The sequence below is a fragment of the Etheostoma spectabile genome, chromosome 13 (genome assembly GCF_008692095.1).
Source record: "Etheostoma spectabile isolate EspeVRDwgs_2016 chromosome 13, UIUC_Espe_1.0, whole genome shotgun sequence".
Lineage (NCBI taxonomy): Eukaryota > Metazoa > Chordata > Actinopteri > Perciformes > Percidae > Etheostoma > Etheostoma spectabile.
The window spans coordinates 18,070,679-18,090,757 of NC_045745.1; the positions used below are offsets into that span (position 1 = coordinate 18,070,679).

Consider the following 20,079-nt stretch of genomic DNA (forward strand, 5'->3'; position numbering starts at 1 on the left):
TTTAATTGCACATGTTGTAGGTGTGGCCTATATAGACAATTTTAGAATAAAAGTGTACCAATAAAAATTAAAACTAGTCCTTTTCAGTTGTCTTTTTGCAGTCTTTTTCAATCACACCAGCTGGTTCTTTTCTGGTTTCAGTTCATTGATCTGTCTCGCCTGCCTTCCTTTCTCATCTCATCATCTGCCTCTGTGGAGGATCACCAGCGGTAGAGAGATGGGCCCTGACAACGAGGGTAGAGATGAAGGACAAACAGCCACATTCAGTTTTCTCTTTATTGGTGTGATCTCTCTCTTGCACACGTCTGGTCATGTTATTGCATAGTCTCTGTTTCTTGCCTTTTCTTTTTTGTTCTCTCCTTAGTCTGTTTTTTATCTGCCTCTCCTACTCTTTCCCTCTCTTACAACCAAACCACTAAAGGAAAGCAGTGAAAGAGATAATCACCCCGACAGCTTCAATGCCCCAAACCCGAAGACAGAATAATTGCCACCAACAACTCCATGATGACTATTTCTCTTACAGCTAAGGGAGCTATGCTTATACTTCTCCTTTTGCTGGCAGGCAAAGCTCAATGCTATCCATCAAGCTTCCTCTGCCAGCCTATACCTCTGATTTTAATACTCTTAAGTGTTTCAGTTCTGTCCTTTAAAAAGGGAGCCGAGTCTCTGTCTGCCTCTTGCATTCTCTAACACACACTAACACAACGTCAGGGCTGACAAAGCCAAAGACCCACCCAAGGTGCCCTTGTCCCATGTGCCACATTTGCCTTGTCATACTTATGACCATAAGTCCATGCCAACAGTTTGTGTTGAAAGAGAGGAGTGGGACTTCTGCCATGGACAAAGAATAACTAGTGTTTTCCATTAGCTGCAAAGTCATAAAGAGTGTTTGTTGATTCATGGTTCATTCAATATTATTAGATTATTATGTACCAATATAACCTCAATATCTCCTTTTTTACAGTAGTTTAATCCATATGTTGAGACTCCAACATTAAGTAGCCAATTTAAGAGTTTTTTCTACTGGTGACCTCAAGCCCCCCCCCCTTCCCCCATCTCTGGTCCTGCAGCCCAGAACGCTGTACTGTGCCTGAGGTCGGAGTTCATTCAGACCATGCTATACTCTCCGTTGATTTATTCCTCTCCTTGTGTCAGCCTGTGGCCTGTCCACTCATTACAATTCTCCTCAGAGAGGAGATGGGAGCGAGGCTTAGGGTACATTACAGCAAATGGACTTTATGGGTGTTCTTTACAGCAGGCAGCATTAAGGTAATTGTGTGTGCCTGCATGTGGGTGTGTGCGCGCATGTCTGTTTTCTCCAAAGGAAAATGGGTAATGGAAATGAGAGATATACTTGTGCACTTCCATCAGGTACAGTACATTGTGACTTTGTTCGTCCACAATAACTTGTAATATGTAGGCAAATACAGCATTTGAGTATCCTCAATCTTGACACAAACTAACAATGGAGGTTTACGGTGTTATATTTTTATTTAAACCCATAAAAAGGACATTTTGAGGTATTATTTAAGCAAACCTGTTTCTTTTACTTACAAAACATTCTTTTTTCAAATATTTTGAATACTGACAAATGATGGTTGAGAGGAAATTCCTTTATTACTTAGACTCAAGACTTTTTTACGTGATGCATTCTATCATCCTTTTTGACCTTGTTAGTAATCCTAGCTCAGCAGTCTTACTCTTGGTTTATGCAAACAATCCCTGATTCCATGTTTTTTTTTTGTTCCTTCTTTCTTTTCTCCGACAGCGTTTCCCAACTTGAATAAAAAACATAAGACTTTACAACCGGGGAATTTCCAGGAGTCAGGTTAAAACCTCAGCTGTACACCAGAGGCGCTGACTTGGCTCTTCACTAAGAAAAACATGAAGTTTCACCTTGTCATCCTGGGTGGAAGTGGGGGTGGATGAAAATGCCATTTCTATGCTTACAGTCAAGTTCAGATTTGTTTCAAAAGTTTCTGGAATACCCAGGATGTACTGCTAACAATTCATTATGAGGAGCGACCTGCCATGATGCTTTTATGGGGCTGAATGACTTTTAAAACCTGTGACAGACACTGTTGTGAGATGGGTGAAATGTGTGGGATAGCACTTGGCTCAAAGGCCAACGAGTTCTAAGTGCTGGAATTAAAATCAGGGTGAAAGGATTATATTAATTTTCCACCTGAAATAATGCTCTCACCTACTTTGTGAAAGTAATATTTGAGGACAGAATACCTCAATGTTCTTGCACACCATAAAATCTTAAAGACAGGTGCTTCTGTCCAAAAATTGAGAAGTAATCAGAAATCCTGTACACTACTGGTCACAATGTTTCAGATGGTGGATTCATGATTCAAGATTCATGAATCAGATTCATATATCTGGATCTATTTTTTCAAATAATTTTTTACATTTCAGTAAATGCATGATGCGAAAAGTATCAACATCACTCAGCCCTAAATCCTAAATAACTTAGACAAAATTTGGATGGCAAATAAAAGATCATTCAACTCCAAAACCAAACAAACAATCTTCAAAAAAATAGAATCTTTACACTTTTTTTTAGACATTTACACAATAAGAACTTTGACTATGGGTTTCTCAACTATTTCCATAAACATCCACATCCATAGACACGAACCAGCAACTTCACCCATTCCTCCCCCAAACTCTTATTTTTGTTTTATTTTAGTGTTTAAAGATGTTGCCTACACCAGCTGTACATTCCTTTAACCCCAGACGACACTTGGTGGAGTAGAGTTGTAATTCCCCCAGCCCCTCGACAATTTTTTATCATACATTCAACTTTTCTTTTCACCCTAAGGTCTTGTGAATTATTATTTTCTATTCAAAAACCTATTACTCACTGTACAACTGATTTGTACAGTTAATGAGGCTCTTTGTGGAGAAGAAAATAAAGTTGAAAATACAAGAAGCCATGAGTAAGACATAAGTCACAACCAACTTGTAAAAACATCCTCAAATTTCCTCTCTCAGACAAACAGACAGAGGTGTGTGTATTTTTTGGAGGCCCTAAGGCAATCATGTAAAATCTAACAAAAACACAACCTATGGGTTGTGGATTTGCTGACTGGAGCAAGCTCAGCACCAAGCTCTTTGCCTTTGGCACAACTCTCTGCTGATAGTTACCACAACAACATGGCATACAACAGCTCATCCTCCTTGAATACTAGAGCAACTGTTTCACACCTCAATCATCTGACTTTGGGGCCAAGATATCCATTTTGAGTTGTTTAATCATAAAAAATAATGACCCGGCTGACAAAGCAGTCTCACTCCTTAGTTAATGCAAACAAACAGTTGGCAGCCTAATTTAAAAATTAGAAAATGGAAATTTAAAATATGGAAATTTTTAAACGATTGCTTTGAATTTATTTCAAAGGCACAGGACTTTGTCTTGTTGCTAAGAAGCTGAACATCAATCCTAGTGTATTCATTTAGGTTGCTGTGGTTACATTTCTGGCAAATTTTAACAATTAGTTGCAAGCTATTGGCAGTTTTATGGTTGTACTTCTGCTACAGTGGAGCTGGAGAATGTACAGTTGCATTTTGTTTCTCGTGATGCCAAGTGATTAATCTCTTTGGTAAAAAGCCACGTTATGGACTGGATAATGCACATGTTTTACATGATCACCATTTTAACTGCTGGAAAGCGCTGCAATATTTTAAATGGTAAAACAGAAACCCCTAACCCCTTACAATACACTTCTATATTTTATACAAGTGGAGTCTTTCCTCTATCCCTGACATCAACCTAACAGCATTGACATATGAAGTACATTTATAAATATATTGTCCAGAGGGATCATGAAGGTTTACTGTACATTTGGAAAGTACAAGGACATCTTATTCACCTTTTTCTACACAGTAACAGATTGTTGCCCATACACTATTGATCCCTTGGGAGAAATTCTCCTTTAGTTCATCTCCTTTAGCAGGGAAGTCAGAGTCGGCAACAGAGCACCTGTGGAGCTTTAAGGACACCTGAGCAGTGTGGACGCCTGCTTTCACAAAGGCTTGCTCCAGGGAGTTTAGCATGGCACATACCACAGAGTTCCAATTTTCAAGGCAAGGGTAATGGCATTATTCATCCAGCAGTTGTTGTGACAATGTACTCCTTAGGGCTGTCAAAGTGAATGTGTTTTTAGTACATTGTGCGGAGTAATGTAAATGCTGACTGACAACAAAATATGACCATCCCAGATTTCTAGGTTAAAGTCAACGATTGGTTAATATACTCACCCTGCAGTACTCGTTGATGGGCCTTAGCCTTTTCATGGCCACGTCTCTTATATGGCTCCTCCTAAACAGGATCTTTCCTGTAACAAAGCAAAAAAAAAAAAATTAGATTTAGGATTTAGAAAAGCCACATTAATAATACAATATCAGTGTTGCTACCAGTATTCGACAGCAAAAATTATACAACATAGTCTAATTATTCTAATTATTCTATTTATCTGTAACATAAATAAAAATAATATCACCAAATTATATTTTGGATTTTGCATGAGGCTCTTGTCAAGAGCAACTTTAAAAAGTTAGGAATCGACTAAGGGACAATAACGAAACAGTGGCTTTCACAAAACGTGGTTAGTGAATTAGCATGCAGACACAATACAGTCGTGTCATCAATAACACTGACAACACAATGAGGTGGGTAAGGAGCTAGGTGAATAGTTGGCCTTTCCAAGTCATGAATAAATGATATTGGCAAAGCAAATTATGTGAGCATGACGGCTTAAATGCTTTTCCCCTGCTCTTATCTCCAGGCCCAAATAACCGCAGGCAGACGAGTGGGGTCGCCATAACAAAACAAGAAATTGCTACAAATGGACCTTTAAAAAACACTCTTCTAGCTTAACATTCTGCAGGAAATTTCAGAGCCAGCATCTATTGTCTCCCGGTTTGAGCTGCTGAAGTTTCTCCAATAAATTCACTGAGACAGCTCTAATGCAAACATATATAAACTTGGCAGGAAGTCAAGGCTGTAACAAGAGCCTGAACACAAAAAGGGAAATGTTTTGAGAAGTTACTCTATCACCTCAATCAAGGGGTTATGGTATTCGTTTTGAGAATACTTAAAGCAGACTTGCTGAAACATAAATCTATCTCACATAAGATCACCGCTGAACAGTAAACCAGAATTCAGCTGCACTGTTTCAACCATGTCACTAAAAAGCCTTTGTGCTTCCTTGAGCCAGTTCAAAACCATAAATGCTTGTTTTGTGTGTGTGTGTGTGTGTGTGTGTGTGTGTGTGTGTGTGTGTGTGTGTGTGTGTGTGTGTGTGTGTGTGTGTGTGTGTGTGTGTGTGTGTGTGTGTGTGTGTGTGTGTAAAAATCGCATATTGAGGGAAAACGGGAACACAGAGACTGGGATCATCATGAATATTTGTCCTCTTGATGTACTGCTTGGGATTCAAATCTAAAGAAAATAGAGACACATAAATGGAAAGACTAAACAAAGAAACAAATAGAGAGTGTAATGAGTTCAGACTGCTGAGTGGATGTATGTGTGGTGACTTCGTCAAAAGTACTCATAACACACACATTTTACACAAAAAATCAAAACACCAAACTTCAAAAAAACCCACCTCTTTACTTTATCCAACCACCCATCTCTGACTCTCCTAATATTTGTTGAGTGCAGCTTACTACAATATCAAAGAACCAGACTGTTAATGCTCTCAGTGAGTTAAATAACCTGAATGGTTTTGGTATTAATACTGTGTTCCTGTAGCTTCTGTTTTTGTGGGTTTTGTTTAGGACCTTCTATTTTTTCACAGTAAATATTTTTACAGCTATTGGGTGGATTTAGCATAGACCATCATGGTCCCCTGAGGATGAGTCCTACCAACTTACAGTTTGTGAACCCCTGTTTTTTCACTTGCGGCACAGTGAGGTTGACCCTTTTTAAGTTGAGTGGTTGAAGTGAGCTATTATATATGGATTGTCACAAAACTTGGTACAGGTATTCAATGTCCCCAGACTATGGATCCTAACGACTGTTTATTGGCTAAGTCAAAGTTATACAGTGAAATATCCTCTTGAATATATATATATATATATATATATATATATATATATATATATATAAAAAATAATATACTTGGATTGGCATGACATTTGGTCGAGACATTTATGGCTCCTAGACAATGTGTCATAATGACTTGAGTGATTCCCTGCCCCTTCATTTAGCACCATTAGCAGGTTGAAATTTGGGTGTGCATTTGAGAAATGTTGACAATTATTGGATGGACTGCTCTCAGCTTTTACTCTGCCACTACCCACTTGCCAATTTCTACACTTCTAACCCTCACACTAAGGATCCAAAACAAACAGTGGAACTCAACATATGCCCCCTTTACAATGTGGTACATGAACATTACAACCTCTACAGAGCTGCTAGCAAGGATGTAGACTATTATGTTCTTGACAACATGGTCTGCATGGTCTAACCAGCCTAATTCCTCACTGCATTTGTCCATAAGAGAACAGTTTAGTACCATGCAAGGGAGACAATTAAAAATAGATTCACTAGATAAATAATTAGAAAAGGCATTCCAGATAACTAAGGTGTTGGTACTGTAAAATCTTTTCAGAGCAGCCAAAAGGACACACTCCAGACAGCTCTTGAAAACTAAAGAAGATTTGAAAGTCAACCCCTCAATGCCTACTGTACTTATCATCTCTCTCTAACTGTCTCTTTCTTCTTCTCCTCCCCTCGTCCCTCCTCAGACAGAAAGCTTTCTTGACAGTTTTCCAAATCTTTTAGGGGTCAGGAGGGAAGTACTGACTCAACACTGCCCACTCTGTATGCAGGGCAGCTCATGGGTGCAGCAGAGAAAAAGGGTTGTTTGGAGAGGGATGAGGGAGGGAAAAGGAAAGCTGCTGCCTTGGAGCCATGGCTGAGGTTGGGTAGATTTTATGGAAAATCTCAGAGCAAGCAGTGACCAAGGGAACAACTTTAGTTTCCTGGGGAGAGTTAAGGAGTTAGATGGAGAAAAGAGACCGACAAAGATGGGAACACAGAGAGGGTCTTTGTTACACACCTTACATACAAAAAGCTGTTTTCAGCACTCACTTCTTAATCAGTGGATTCACCAAAAATGAATTCCTCCTGTTTATTCACCCCATCTTGGCTATTCAGAAGAATTTTAGGCAGCTAAAACCTTTACATAACACCAAAGCTGTGGACTTAAACAGATCCCCCAGATTAGAAAGCAATTTGTGGCAGGGGGGAGGGGTATGATGCCATATGCTCATTTGCATATTTGTGACATCAATAAAGAATTCTCAAAGAAGGCTGGCTTGCCCAGGGCCAGGCCAGCTGAGCTGCATCTTTCTCCTGTCGCGTCACCGGCCCCGAACCCTGTCCCTTCTCCCCTTTCTACCTGCCTGCACACTGTGCGCAGTGTTGCTGCACATGAGGACAGAGGAGACAGAGGGGGGGGTCGGGGGCTGCTACTCACAAAACAGATTCAGAGAGAGGTGACTGTTTTGGCGACCACAGGAGAGAAATACCTTGCATGCTTGCTGAACAATACTGCCGACTCAAGTTTGACTTTGTAAATATCCAAGGAAAATGTAAAACATAAATCAAACAATGACAAGAAGTCCTTTTAAGGTTACATTATAAACATAAGACTTGTCTCGAATATGATCAGACAACTTGAATCCTGCTATTACAAAATTTAAGGACTTGACTTGGAAACAAGGCTAAGTTTTGTACCAGCAAGTCTCAAATAATCTCTCAAGTAATTTGCAACAAGACCTGAGACATGACTTGAGGCTTGCTGTTGTAAAACTTTACATTTGCCTAACTTGCTAGTATAGCAGTTGAAACGTGACTCAAAATCTGTTATAAGAAATAACTTGGGCTCATGATGTGCCCCAAAAGGCACTGCATAACACTGCAACAAGGCATGTTTGGAGTTTCCAAGGTATGTGTGTGTGTATATGTATATGTGTAGTAATTACTGTGTTCTTAGGGAAGTTGCTGACTAAGGGCAGACACAACTCCACAAGCTGCTGTGAAAGACAAGTCTGCTACTGGAACACCACATTTGAATAGACAAGAGCTGTGATTGCTTTCCCCTGCAGACAAGAGATGAATGTGATATGGATGAGGCATAAGCAATTGGGTCATTGTAACCGTTCAGTTTTTTTTTGCCTTCTATTGAGGACCAACTGGGGAATGTGTTATTCAGATTCACAGAAACATATGTGACCTGACCAACATACTGCGCCTCCTACTCTGGGAGGCACAGAGATTCCCAGCTTAACAAGAGCAGCTGAAAAAAAAGTATGTACCGTAGATATTTAATTAAGAGGAAAAGACAAATTCATAGTATACTTGTGGGATCAGAGTTCATGAAAGAATATAACCTGTTTTATCATACAGGGGCCCTAAAACAACAGACCCACATTCCATCTGGGATTTTGTCTAATAGTTTAACGACCCTGACTTTAGATAATTGGTATCAGCTCTTTTTTCAAAAGGCTGACCTGCTGACACTGCCTTAAACAGCATCGCTCAGGGCTCTTGGGTAAATGGATCAAATGGATCACTTTTATCTAAATGTCATGTATGAACCTATCAAAGGAGTTTAGCACAATGAGAGGTACTGTATGTTATTCCGATTACAAATGGCCTCTGATAAGATACTCTGGACATATGCAATCTTGAGATAATAAAGGAGTCGACCTTCTGTATGAAAACAACAATAGGTTATGGGTTTAAATGGCTAAGTTTACATGTTGTTGTTTTTATATCTGGGTAATGATTTAATGCCCTGATACCGCTATCAAAAAGTTTTTTTTTTAGTGTAGTTTCTACAGCAAAGGAAGAAAATGGAGCAACCAAATTTTTGGTGTGTACACCTGGCACTTAACGCAGCAGAAATTCTGCACTATCCACAAATGGAGACAAGCCACTTTGCTGATGTAGAGATACCAAAAGAGTAAAAACAGCTCAGCATTTTGAACAAACCAAACCGAGAAGGGAATAACCACTTCCGTCCCTTGTAAGTAAGAAAAGGATTTTTTTGGCTGTCCAGAAAACTATTTTGTAAAAACGGGCAAATGTTAACTTGAGATCCATCTCAAGAGAGCTGTATGACCTGATGTAGGATCTGGTTCTTAAAAACTTAATTTATGTGCCACTGGGCATAAATAATGTTTGACAGTAAATTTTCAACAAAAGCAAACAGTGGCATTCCTAGAGGGTGCCATGTAAAGGTTTTAACTTTTGATGTCTGAGCAGCTCCAAAAGAGCAGTTGGAGATTTGGTGCATTTTTGGGGGGCACATCAACGGTCATTTTTTTCCAAAGAAAACAGAAGAAGTGAAAGCCTCTACCAACACTCAGAGCTTCAATTCAAGTAGACAGAAACTTTAGAGAAAATTTTGTGTTTCACAGTCTAAAAAGGTAAAAGGAGGACAAAAGTAAACAGAGTTTAAGGTAGATGATAACTTATGATAGTATCCATCAGTGTGCTTTACATGACTGTTTAAGGGGAACGCAGGGGATGTTATGAAAAGCAGTGTTTTTCTATCTCTATTTCCTCTTCCCCTCCTCCTCCTTCACTGAACAGTCTGAGAGTGTAGGTGTGTGTGTGTGTATACGTGCGTGTGTGTGTGTGTGTATTCTTTCAATGAGTTCCAGACCTGCATGGCCACCAAAAAACAATCCTCCCCCCCCCCACTGGCCTGGTAGAGGAGATGTGGGTGGGGTCTTTGGGTGAGGCTTTCTTTCAAAATCTCATAAAAGGATTCCTTTCAGCAGGATCTAAATCGCAAACTATTTCAAAAGTTGCTTGTGCGCACCAAAAGCCCTTCTTTAAAAAAAAAGAACTGCCACTTGTACCTGTAATAGAGTAATGGAAACTAAACCAAAGAAACCATTATTTTGGCCAGTAACATTTTACAGAAGATGAGGAGTCAGCCAGGACAAGGGTGCAGCTAAGCTAAGAAAACAGCTCACAATGAATGTTATGCATTGTAACCATTTAGTTTTATGATCACAGGCATAGTGTTCTTAAGTGAAAGTGGCAGATATTAAATGTTTAATATAAACACTTCTCTATCCAAGTGTCTAGTATGTCTATGGGCTATGTGGTCTTAGATTAGCTGAGTCAGCTGGATTTTTAAAGAGTTCTTGATTCGCAGAACAGTGGGGTTATGACCAATTATGGTTGCAGCAGATTGTTCGGGTTGGATCTTTTGTCTGCAAAATATTCTGCCTCTCTCGGGTTCATTCACAGCCACAGTCATTGTATTTCACATTTTAAGCCAATGTGAGCAAGTGTGTGTGTGATGGACAAGTTAAAGGGAGCAAGAATGAGGAAAATGCACAACAATACACTAAGGGGGGAATACAGATTTACTTCAGTGATAATCCAGGAGTACACTGTTCTTTGAGTATTGTCATGTGTGTATTTTGGCAACGTGTTAGAAGAAAACAATTATTTCCTTTATACGTTATCTAGATTAGTTATTAATATCTTAATCTTTGTACGACCAACAGTCCAAAACCCCAAAAGTACTGACATAAACAGGAGAAAGCAGCAAATCCTCAAATTTTAAAAAAGGTGGAATATGTGGCATTATTCTATTGATTTAATATCAAAAAAGTTCTTCCTCTGTTTACTCCAAACAAGCCACATCTGTGTGTGTGCTATGTATATGTGTGTGTGAAAGGGCCTAGGGGATACTGGGCTTAACTCTCACCTGGTAGAAATGGAATGATCCTACGCTTAGGGTCTTTCTGGCCTCCTTCCACCGGGAATTTGTCCAGCAATTCCATCTGAAACACCACAATTAATTAGGACTTATCAGCACACAAAGCATTTACAAGCCTTTTACATTACACACGACAGGATAGCGGAGGCTGGAGAGAAAGGTTCCACATTTTTACATATCAGCAGTTCCTACAAGGAATTTGGCCAATAAAGGAAGGTCTGCCAATGATTAGGAATGTCCTGAGCAGATGGTATGGTTTTCCCCCCTCTACTTCATATGTTGTTGCAGCAATGGGGCTGTTACAAGCAAGGCACAACTGACATAATGGAACATTTCTGTTTGCACAATTTTCAAAGGCCAGAGAGCAGTCATTCCTTAGGTCTGCTGATCACCACTTCTCTTTATCATCCTTCTCTCTCTCTCTCTCTTTAAAACACAGTCACTCTGTCTTTAAGTGGCAATCTTTTGCTTCTACTTCTACTAATAGTTTGTCCCTTTCTCCCTCTGTCACATTGAACTATAGGTTATGGTCCATCACTTTGGCCACTAGTGTCTCCTTTGATTATGACTCTTAATGAAATATGTGTGCTTCCAGATAAATGGTTGCTCACTATCTATCTATCTATCTATCTATCTATCTATCTATCTATCTATCTATCTATCTATCACACACACACACACACTATGATCTTCTTCTCCAAACTAAGAAAAACAACATTGTTAAGGTTTAAGAAGGTCTGCAGATGTAGATAGAGCTGGCCCACATGTAGGCTACTATGACAAGGCTAATCACATAATGAGATTTATACCATGTCTGACTGTGGTCTGTTCAATGTCAACCTGATAAAATGTAATCTATCAAGGCTGTGTTTCATAGTCAAATCAATTTAGCTTTCCAGATATCTAAACAAGGGATGCTTTTCATTCCCCCCCACCGTTATCTATCCCTGTACCTTGACTAGTATGAGACTCAGTTGTAGAATATGCAGCACTGGCAATACCCAACAGGAATGTTCTACAGTTGGTGCTTTGGTACATTTACCCTCAATAGCTAAATTCCAGATCCTACAGTGAGTGTATATGTCTATGTAACCACAATTAGTCTTTTCTGTGCTAAGCTTTTTCATCAAAAATATAGACTTTTAATGTGTTATGTATGTATGGCAGATTTAGTATTTGGTCTGGTGATCCCACTCATCCCATATTTGACAATAAGAAGCACCCAGCTTGGTATCAAGATTAATCTAATTTTACCCATGCGAGTGTAACCTAAATCGTCCACATCACTGGGTAAATGATGCAAGTAGTATGGTGCTGCATTTTATATACTCACCTGACATTATTTTTGATATGGGCTTTGGTTATTCATTAAAATTCATTGTTGTGACCTCAGTAATGCAATATTCCCCTGATACTAATTTGATATTACTGTTTTTTTTCCAGTGTAATCATGTGGTTTCTACAAGATACTTTCTAGCAATATAAATAAGTAAATCTGTCACTAAATGTCTTAAAGTAAACTGGAAAAAAACATAAAAGTTGCATTATGCTAAAACTAACTCAGATACAGGGGGAGGTGGAATGTAATGGTGAGGTGATGGAGAGGTTTTGGGAAAGGCAGAGACCTGTGCCAAATACTATTTGCTATTACTTTTTATAGACTGTCACAGTCTGGTCAGGTGCCAAAGAGGCGTTGTTGCCATAGTACATTGAGTGGCATAAACATAAAACAGCCTCAAATCACTTAAGTAGATAGGGCTTTATACTGTTCTATTTTGAGGAAAGGTGGAATGGACAGCCAGAGGAATAGATTAAAGGGTGAATGCAAAACTACATTAGATGTCCCCCATGTATCATAGTAGTCTTGGATTGGCAGACCTATCTCTATAGCGCTGTGGAGTAAGGTCTGGCCACTCCATACATAGATTTTATTCTGGGATTGGAGAAAAAAAACACTCTGATAAGAGTAAATTATGTTTTACCATTAATTTGAATAGCTCACGTAAGTATAGTATGACAGTTAAAAATGCAAACAACTCAGTGTATCGCCATGTGTAACGCTACTTCTTTCACAGCATTCCCCACCAATTGGTCCCAAAACATTTAGCTTGTTAGCTCGAGATTTGTTGTTTCATGTATGAAAGTTGTGCTAATTCAGCCGTTTAGTTCCTGTGTTGGTACTGCACGGAGTGCTTTGGAACAGTCTACAAACTACAACACCGAAAAGAGATACAAACATATTTTCAAAAATAAGCATATGTTAAAAGTAAGTGCTGTAGTACAACTAGCAGTTATAGTTGAGGTAAATTTGGAGACACTACCTTATTTAATCATTAAATTGATAGCCTACATATTTTAGTGTTATCTCTTTTCTGTGATGTAGTTCGTAGATGGTCCCTAAGCTCTCTAACTGCCGTCTCAACACAGGAACTAAACACAGCTGAATTAGCACAACTTTATTGCATTTCTCTCACATGTACTGCAGATTCACTGTGTTCACTCTGAATGAATCACTGCATATGGGTAGGCACTTTTAATGACATTTTGAACACGTTAAGAGGCTAAAAACACATTTTAAATTTGCCCTATTTAAGCCTGTTGGGTGCTAACGCTAGCAGGAAGATAACACGGTGTAGGTAGCACTGATTGGTTAGTTTTTTTCTCTACTGACAGACCTCCACATTTACAAATAACAGAGCTACATGCCGGAATCGACTGGAATTGTCCTTTAAGTGCAGAGCTATAAAGTTAAAGCCATAATTTACCCTTTTAGACAAAAACAATGAAAAGAAAGGGGGCAGAAAAGTGACCCATGCACCCTCTTTGTCTACAAAAGCAAGACGGTGAGTCAGACTACTTTCATTTTTTTTTTGTCTTGTTGTTTCTTAAGATACAGCAGAAAGAAACAAGGAATTTGGAGAAGGATAAAAAAGCCAACTCTCAAAGCAACAATCTGCTTGGCTTATGAGTCAGATGCTTCATCATTGACACAGTACACCTTAAGAGAGACAACATAAGCAAAAAGACATGCAGACCGAGAGAGAGAGAGAGACAAACAAAGAAGAGCCAATACCCCACACACTGTAATTGTTCCCATGTGTCTGACTGCAGGCACACCCAGTCTCTGTGTCTACTCTAAACCTTGTGTCTACTCTGTAATCAATGCCGCTCAAACAAGAAAAGGCATCTGGAGAGAGTAAAGATGCCTCTTCAAAATGACAGTTACATCATGCACCCAACATCAAATATTCATGCTCTACACTACAGGCAGTAGGATGACAAGGTAGAGCACAGTCATCCTCTACATGACTTTCCGAGGTGATTCTGAAATATGTTATTGTAAATTTTATCCTGCTGAGTTCATTTCAAAAGGAAATGCGTGCCACATCAGTGCTATAGTTATTTATGAACATCACATATAGCCTACAAAAATAATAATTTCAGTCTATGAACTCATCAGCTCTGGATCTGTAATATATATATATATATATATATATATATATATCTGTAGTTATGTCAATGCTGTCAGAATATTAAAAACCAATTGATTGACTACAGTTAGACCAACAGACAAGGTGCAGGGATGTACGCAAGAAGAAAAAAAAAACTTTTCCATTGTCAACATATCACATTCCTAGTCTGTTAACATGTTCAATAATGCTGTAACTTGTTAACACCATTATTTAATTTACCAAACTCCTCGCTGATTTAGACAACTGTAATCTTCCAAGGGGCTATAATTTGTCTAGTCCATTTACGCTGTAACCACATTATAAGTCGTGAAATATAGGCATAATAAAGAAGATCTGAGACAAACAAGTACTCTCTTGAATGAGGGTATAAAAGGCCAAAGAACAATAGCTCCTCTCTTTACAACATGCCAATCTCAGCAGTTCTTTCACTCAGTCCACTGTTCATTCATGTTTGAGGTCATTTCTAACCGTTTACAGACAACCATACTGTTACCGCAACACCCCACATGTGTGGAAAGCTGAGCCGTTAGTCCACTTATAAAGTAGTGAGAAGAAAGAAGTCAACCATAAGCAGGTATAGATAATGGATGGATGGCGTCAGTGTCCCTGTTTGAATAATAACACACATTTTTTCTTAAAATGGTTAATACTATATGCTGATTTTAGCATATAGTTTAATAATTTCTGGTGACCCATGGATGATAATGGGATAGTATGTTCAGTGTGAATTTGTAGGAACAAAAATAGTTTTAAGTCCCTGTAGGATCTTTCTCTTTTTACAGATCTACCTCCAAAGAGGTCACAGCAGAAGGTCATTTTAACAACAGCACCCAAGGGTCTGGTTGTGGCTTAAAGTACATTTCGGTAAATAAAGTAGCTTGAACCTGGAACCTCAATTTAAGGATCTTCTCCCTGATCATTTAACAGGGGTGAGCAATATGAATAAAATCTTCTATTTTGGTATATGTAATAGTATATTTCAGCATGATATACTGTATATTGATAGAATTTTATGTGCAAATGTTCCACCAAAACAAGTTCCTTCCCAAGACTATTATTCAGAGGCACCGTCACTCCATCTGGTATTTAGCATCATCAAAGATGATTGCGACTGGTTTTAAAAAATGCAAACATGCCAGAGCGGTTCTTCTACCCCCGGATGTATGTCTCGTGTAGCCAGACCTAACTCCAGCACTGACAATGTGAGACTACAGCCACGTATTTAATCTTAATCTATCCAAGACAATTTCTGTAAATTTATTAGTTTTTGAGAGCACACTTAATATTTGCCGACTGATTAAGTTAGATTGTTGTCATTTTCTTTCATAATATTCATTGGATTAAAAATAATGTTTACAGAACTTCAGTAACATGTACCCTCAGAAAAAAAAAAAAACGTGTGGTGGGTTAGTGTTCCAGGAACAAAGTGCACTGCTTAAGGATACATACGGTACATTTTATTCTGAAAATGGTTGTGTACAAGACAGAAATTAGCACATTGCTGCTCCTTGGTGGAATGCACTCAACAGGCAGGCACATTGCTCTAAGCAAAATGACCTGCCCCTTTTTAAAAATGTTTTGTTACTAGATTTCAGCAGATGGAAAATATGTGACAGCTGTGCAGCTCTGAAGCAAATAGGGATGCATTGGATATTTTTCCTACAGCTTTAGAGTAAAAGTCTATCCTGTATCCAAAGCGACTGGGAATACTGGAAGACTAAGCTTGTGAACTTAAGTGAACACGTGTGCAGCATGGAAAGTGTTCTTAGTGACATGGAAATAAAATGGATGACCCCATGGCAGAAGAAATCTCTGCACTTTCCATCTCTCTGAAGCAACAGCCCAGTCTATTTTAATTCACAGTTAAACCCTATAAAAGAGAGGAAAAACCCCACAGGTTTTATGTTAAGATGCTAATTGCTCAATTCGTTGTCTCAGTATTTAACAGTTTGCAAGACTAAACACATGTACTTTGCATTCCGTACATTTATGCAAATGTGTGGGCAATAATTCTGTCATAACGTGCAGTAATTTTTCCAGTATACAGGAATTGATAAAAAACTACCTGATGCTATTTATGGGTAGCAGCTACATAGAGAATCTTGTGTGGGTGCGATAAGTGTCTGACTCAATTCAAGTGTTCTCAGGAAGTGAATGCTGTCATACGACTGTATTTAAAAAAAGAAATTAGTATCAAGTATATAATTATCTAATGACACCCTGGGTGTTTTTTTCTCCCCTCATCATTAGGAACAACTTCTGCTCAACCAAACTTGGTATTGTGATTATGTGCCATCCAAAGCAGATCTGGAAGAATACAAACCCCCTTAAGAAATCTAGAAATCATATTAAAGTCAGACTGAGTGAATAAACATAGCCCGTGGTCAGTGAGACTGGAAAAAGTCCACATTTCCTTGGTTGAACTAAAGGCTGGGCCAGCTGCGTTGATGAGATGTGGTGAATAACACTTCCTGTCAAGCATGTGTCATTTTTTTTTAACAGTATCGTCTTTTCTTAGTTTGTATAAAATCCTGATTCGGAAGGCAAAACAATGGCATCAAGCTACAGAATGAAAGAGGACCAAAGCTGATTAGAAAAGGCAGGATAAGATGAAGGGAAAAAATTAAATGAGGATGGCAGGAAATTAAGAAATGGTAACGCGTGGTGCTGAATGACTCAGCTCTGCGTCACTATCCTGGCCAAGCAGCTGGGACGATGCCTTGTAAGTTCAAACCACTGCCTTATTCCTCATCATAGTCCACAGTGTTACAGGTCAACAATGATAAAATAACATGGTAAAAAGATAATAAATAAATCAAATAAATTACACAAGCAATGCTGGCACAAAAAAAAATGTATAATCCCTTTATCATAGTGAAACTGGTGAGATTTTAAACATTCCAATTTGCCACTTTTCTGTAAGAAATACCACAGCCTCAAGATGGCATATAATATGTCAATGCCAAATCTAACAGGAGATAAAAGATTGGCTTGTAAGCTTTCCGGATGGATATCTACATCTCTCTCACTGATAAGAGCCCACCCACAGCCGTCAACACAGCAGGAAGCAGCTGCATGGCAAACACCAGCGGGGAATGCCCTTGCTGAAAATATCTCACATATGCTTATCTGGTTCAGTGCCATTGATCTAACACTTTAGGGCTTTAGAAATGTAACTAGTAATGTGTGCTGGTAATATAAGTATATACATATATATAAGTATGGATGAAGTAAAATTGATGATATTGTTGAAAGTGATAAATGACAGTTAACTGTGTTTTATCAATACAGGTGGATGTTACAGGAGATAATTTGTGCTTCCTACCACATACTGTACATGACAACATGTACGGTCATTGACTCATTATAGCACTATAGATACAGCAATTTGTCATCCACTGGCACTGCTACTATTTCTGGCTTTACAAAACTCACTATCCAGCCCTAAACTACACGCTCATTGACATTTGAAGTTTTACCTATCTGCTATCACTTTGTCACACCATTCACAAAGTTTAAAAAGCCTTTATCTTGAGCAAAAATCTTTAAAAAAAAGCAAAGCTGTGCTAAGGCTGGATGATGAAAATGCAACTTTGATTTCAGGGATCTATATTGGCACAAACACTAATAAAAATGAGGGATGCAGTCTGCGCTTGTGTAAGAAGAGTCAAGTTCAATCTGTTGTTAAAGGTCTTATTGATTGACAATAGTTCAACAGTGGGCATAGATGACATAATTCTCCATTATTTGTTATCAATAAAGAGCAGATAACAGCCCTTAATGTTTTAGTAAATATGTGTTCATTACACTACAAAGATTACTGTTCATAGCTACACAAGGACTTTTAGTTTGGCATGTCCTTAACAATCATGTATGTGATATGAGCTGATTTATAAGTAAGACTGTTGGCAGCTTTTGAAGCCTTAAGTCAAACTAATGATATTAGTAATGGAATAGTTTATATTCTTCTGGTTAACATGACACAGCCTCAGAAAAACCTTGGTGGAGCAGTCTAATTCATTGCTCATGCTTTGACCATCCTAATCAATTAAAAGGAATGTAATCAAATTAGAGTTGACAGTATGCTTTGCCTAAATTGACTATGTGCTCATTAAAAGCTGTTGCCTTTCTGTGTTTCCTGGAGTCTATGCTCTTTAAGCTCCAATGTGTGCAGAGCCCCAGATCCATTACCTTTGAAAGAGGACAGGAAACCAGGATGCTAATGAGATTCCCTCCTTGTGCAACACACACTGCCAGTGTGACGTTCAAGAATGATTCAGACATTTCTGTGGTCATCAGTGTGGTCGTCGCATTCATCACTGTCCTCTATTAACTTCAGTGGGACATTTTCCGACTCCTCTCGCACAATATAATTACCAGGGTCAAATGGGTGGAGCAGGGAGAGCTATTATACAGGCACTAGGGGGACAGGGTTGTATGGAGAGAGTAATTCCATTCACTTCCTGAATTATGCTAGCCTTTGCTGGTGGAAGAGACAGAACTTGTCACACAACCTGCACCTTGAAACTTGCAAATGCACACACAACTTCAGTATAACAAGACAATCACATACCGAGGCGCAGTGTCATACGCACACACTAACACACTTACTCACCTGGAGGTCAAAGAACTTGCTGTAGCGTCTGTAAATGATTTCTGTACTGCCATCGCTCCAGGACACTTTGATGATGTAAACCTGGAAGAACAAAAGGCAAAAATAAGGGGAACATTTAAAGTAACAAACAACCATTAGTGTCAACTCCTTCATAATCTCAACCCCCTGGGGCATTACTCCTGACTCATGGTGCCAGTGAGAGGAAAGGCAGACAGCACGCTTGTCATGCAACATCAGGCAGCAGACACTGTCATCATCCGTTTAACATGAAAACAATAAGGAATATCCAGTTATTTCATTTCCGAGTCCATTTGCATCAGTTCCTATTGAAGAGGTAGTCATTATCCTGTACATACAGTAGATGCAGCAGATTTGACGATGCTGTCTTTTAAATATTTCAGCTCTTTGAGAACATTGTTTTGGCAGCTATTGTCATAATGACATGAGCAGCAAAAACAGCAATGGAACCACACTCTCACATGCATTATATATTTCTACAATGTGTTTTGTATTTATGTGTGTGAAACAAACACAAACATCAGTTCATGAGTTTAACGTTAAGCCTTTAATATCATACTTAAAACGTATGCAGAGAACACAATTAGAACATTAGAACACAACAGATAACTTGTTACCTTTGTGGCACTTAATAAAAGAAAATTACCTATTGTACATGTACAACTGCAAATCCCATAAGCCTCACATTAATAACATTGAAAAAGCACATAGCATCCAACCAAAAGCATCTAGCCTAATAATTGCAGTCTAAAGTCAGACAATTCTTTATTTTCTTCTCTAAAGAAGAAGAGGCAGGGAGGTGTTTGGAAACTCCTTGGTGGCTCGTTGTGTCTGGCTGAATGCTGTTGGCCCAACTCCCAGACCTTCTCTGGCTCTCTTCAGGGCACTACAGTCAGCTATGGCTATGGATGGACCAACTACAGGAGCAATGTAGATTAACAAGAAGGTTGTCTTCATTAAATAAAAAGAGTTATCTGTCAGCGTGTGTAAACCACATCCTCTATACAACAACACCTCAATCACTTTAATACTGGACTCAACACTGACACTTCGATAATAATTTACGGTCTTTTTTTCTTTCTTTATTTGACAAATGTTCTTATTGTTGTTATTATTATTATTATTATTATTACTGTTATTTTGTTGTCTTTATACTGTCTTATTTATCTGTTTTTTTCTTGCAAAAACTGCTGCTGGAATTTTCAATTTC

General features: G+C 38.6%; 1 protein-coding gene across 4 annotated transcripts in view; it reads right to left on the minus strand.

Moving 5' to 3' along the window:
* Positions 1 to 20,079, minus strand: part of sh3pxd2b (SH3 and PX domains 2B) — a 38,713-nt gene that overhangs the window by 14,993 nt on the left and 3,641 nt on the right. For all 4 annotated transcript variants that reach the window (XM_032533498.1, XM_032533499.1, XM_032533500.1 and 1 more), the window contains exons 2-4: positions 18,852 to 18,932; positions 10,752 to 10,827; positions 4,267 to 4,343 (exon numbers count right to left, since the gene is read on the minus strand). In XM_032533498.1, the coding sequence (XP_032389389.1) occupies positions 4,267 to 4,343; positions 10,752 to 10,827; positions 18,852 to 18,932 (234 nt within the window). The remainder of the gene's footprint in view (positions 1 to 4,266; positions 4,344 to 10,751; positions 10,828 to 18,851; positions 18,933 to 20,079) is intronic.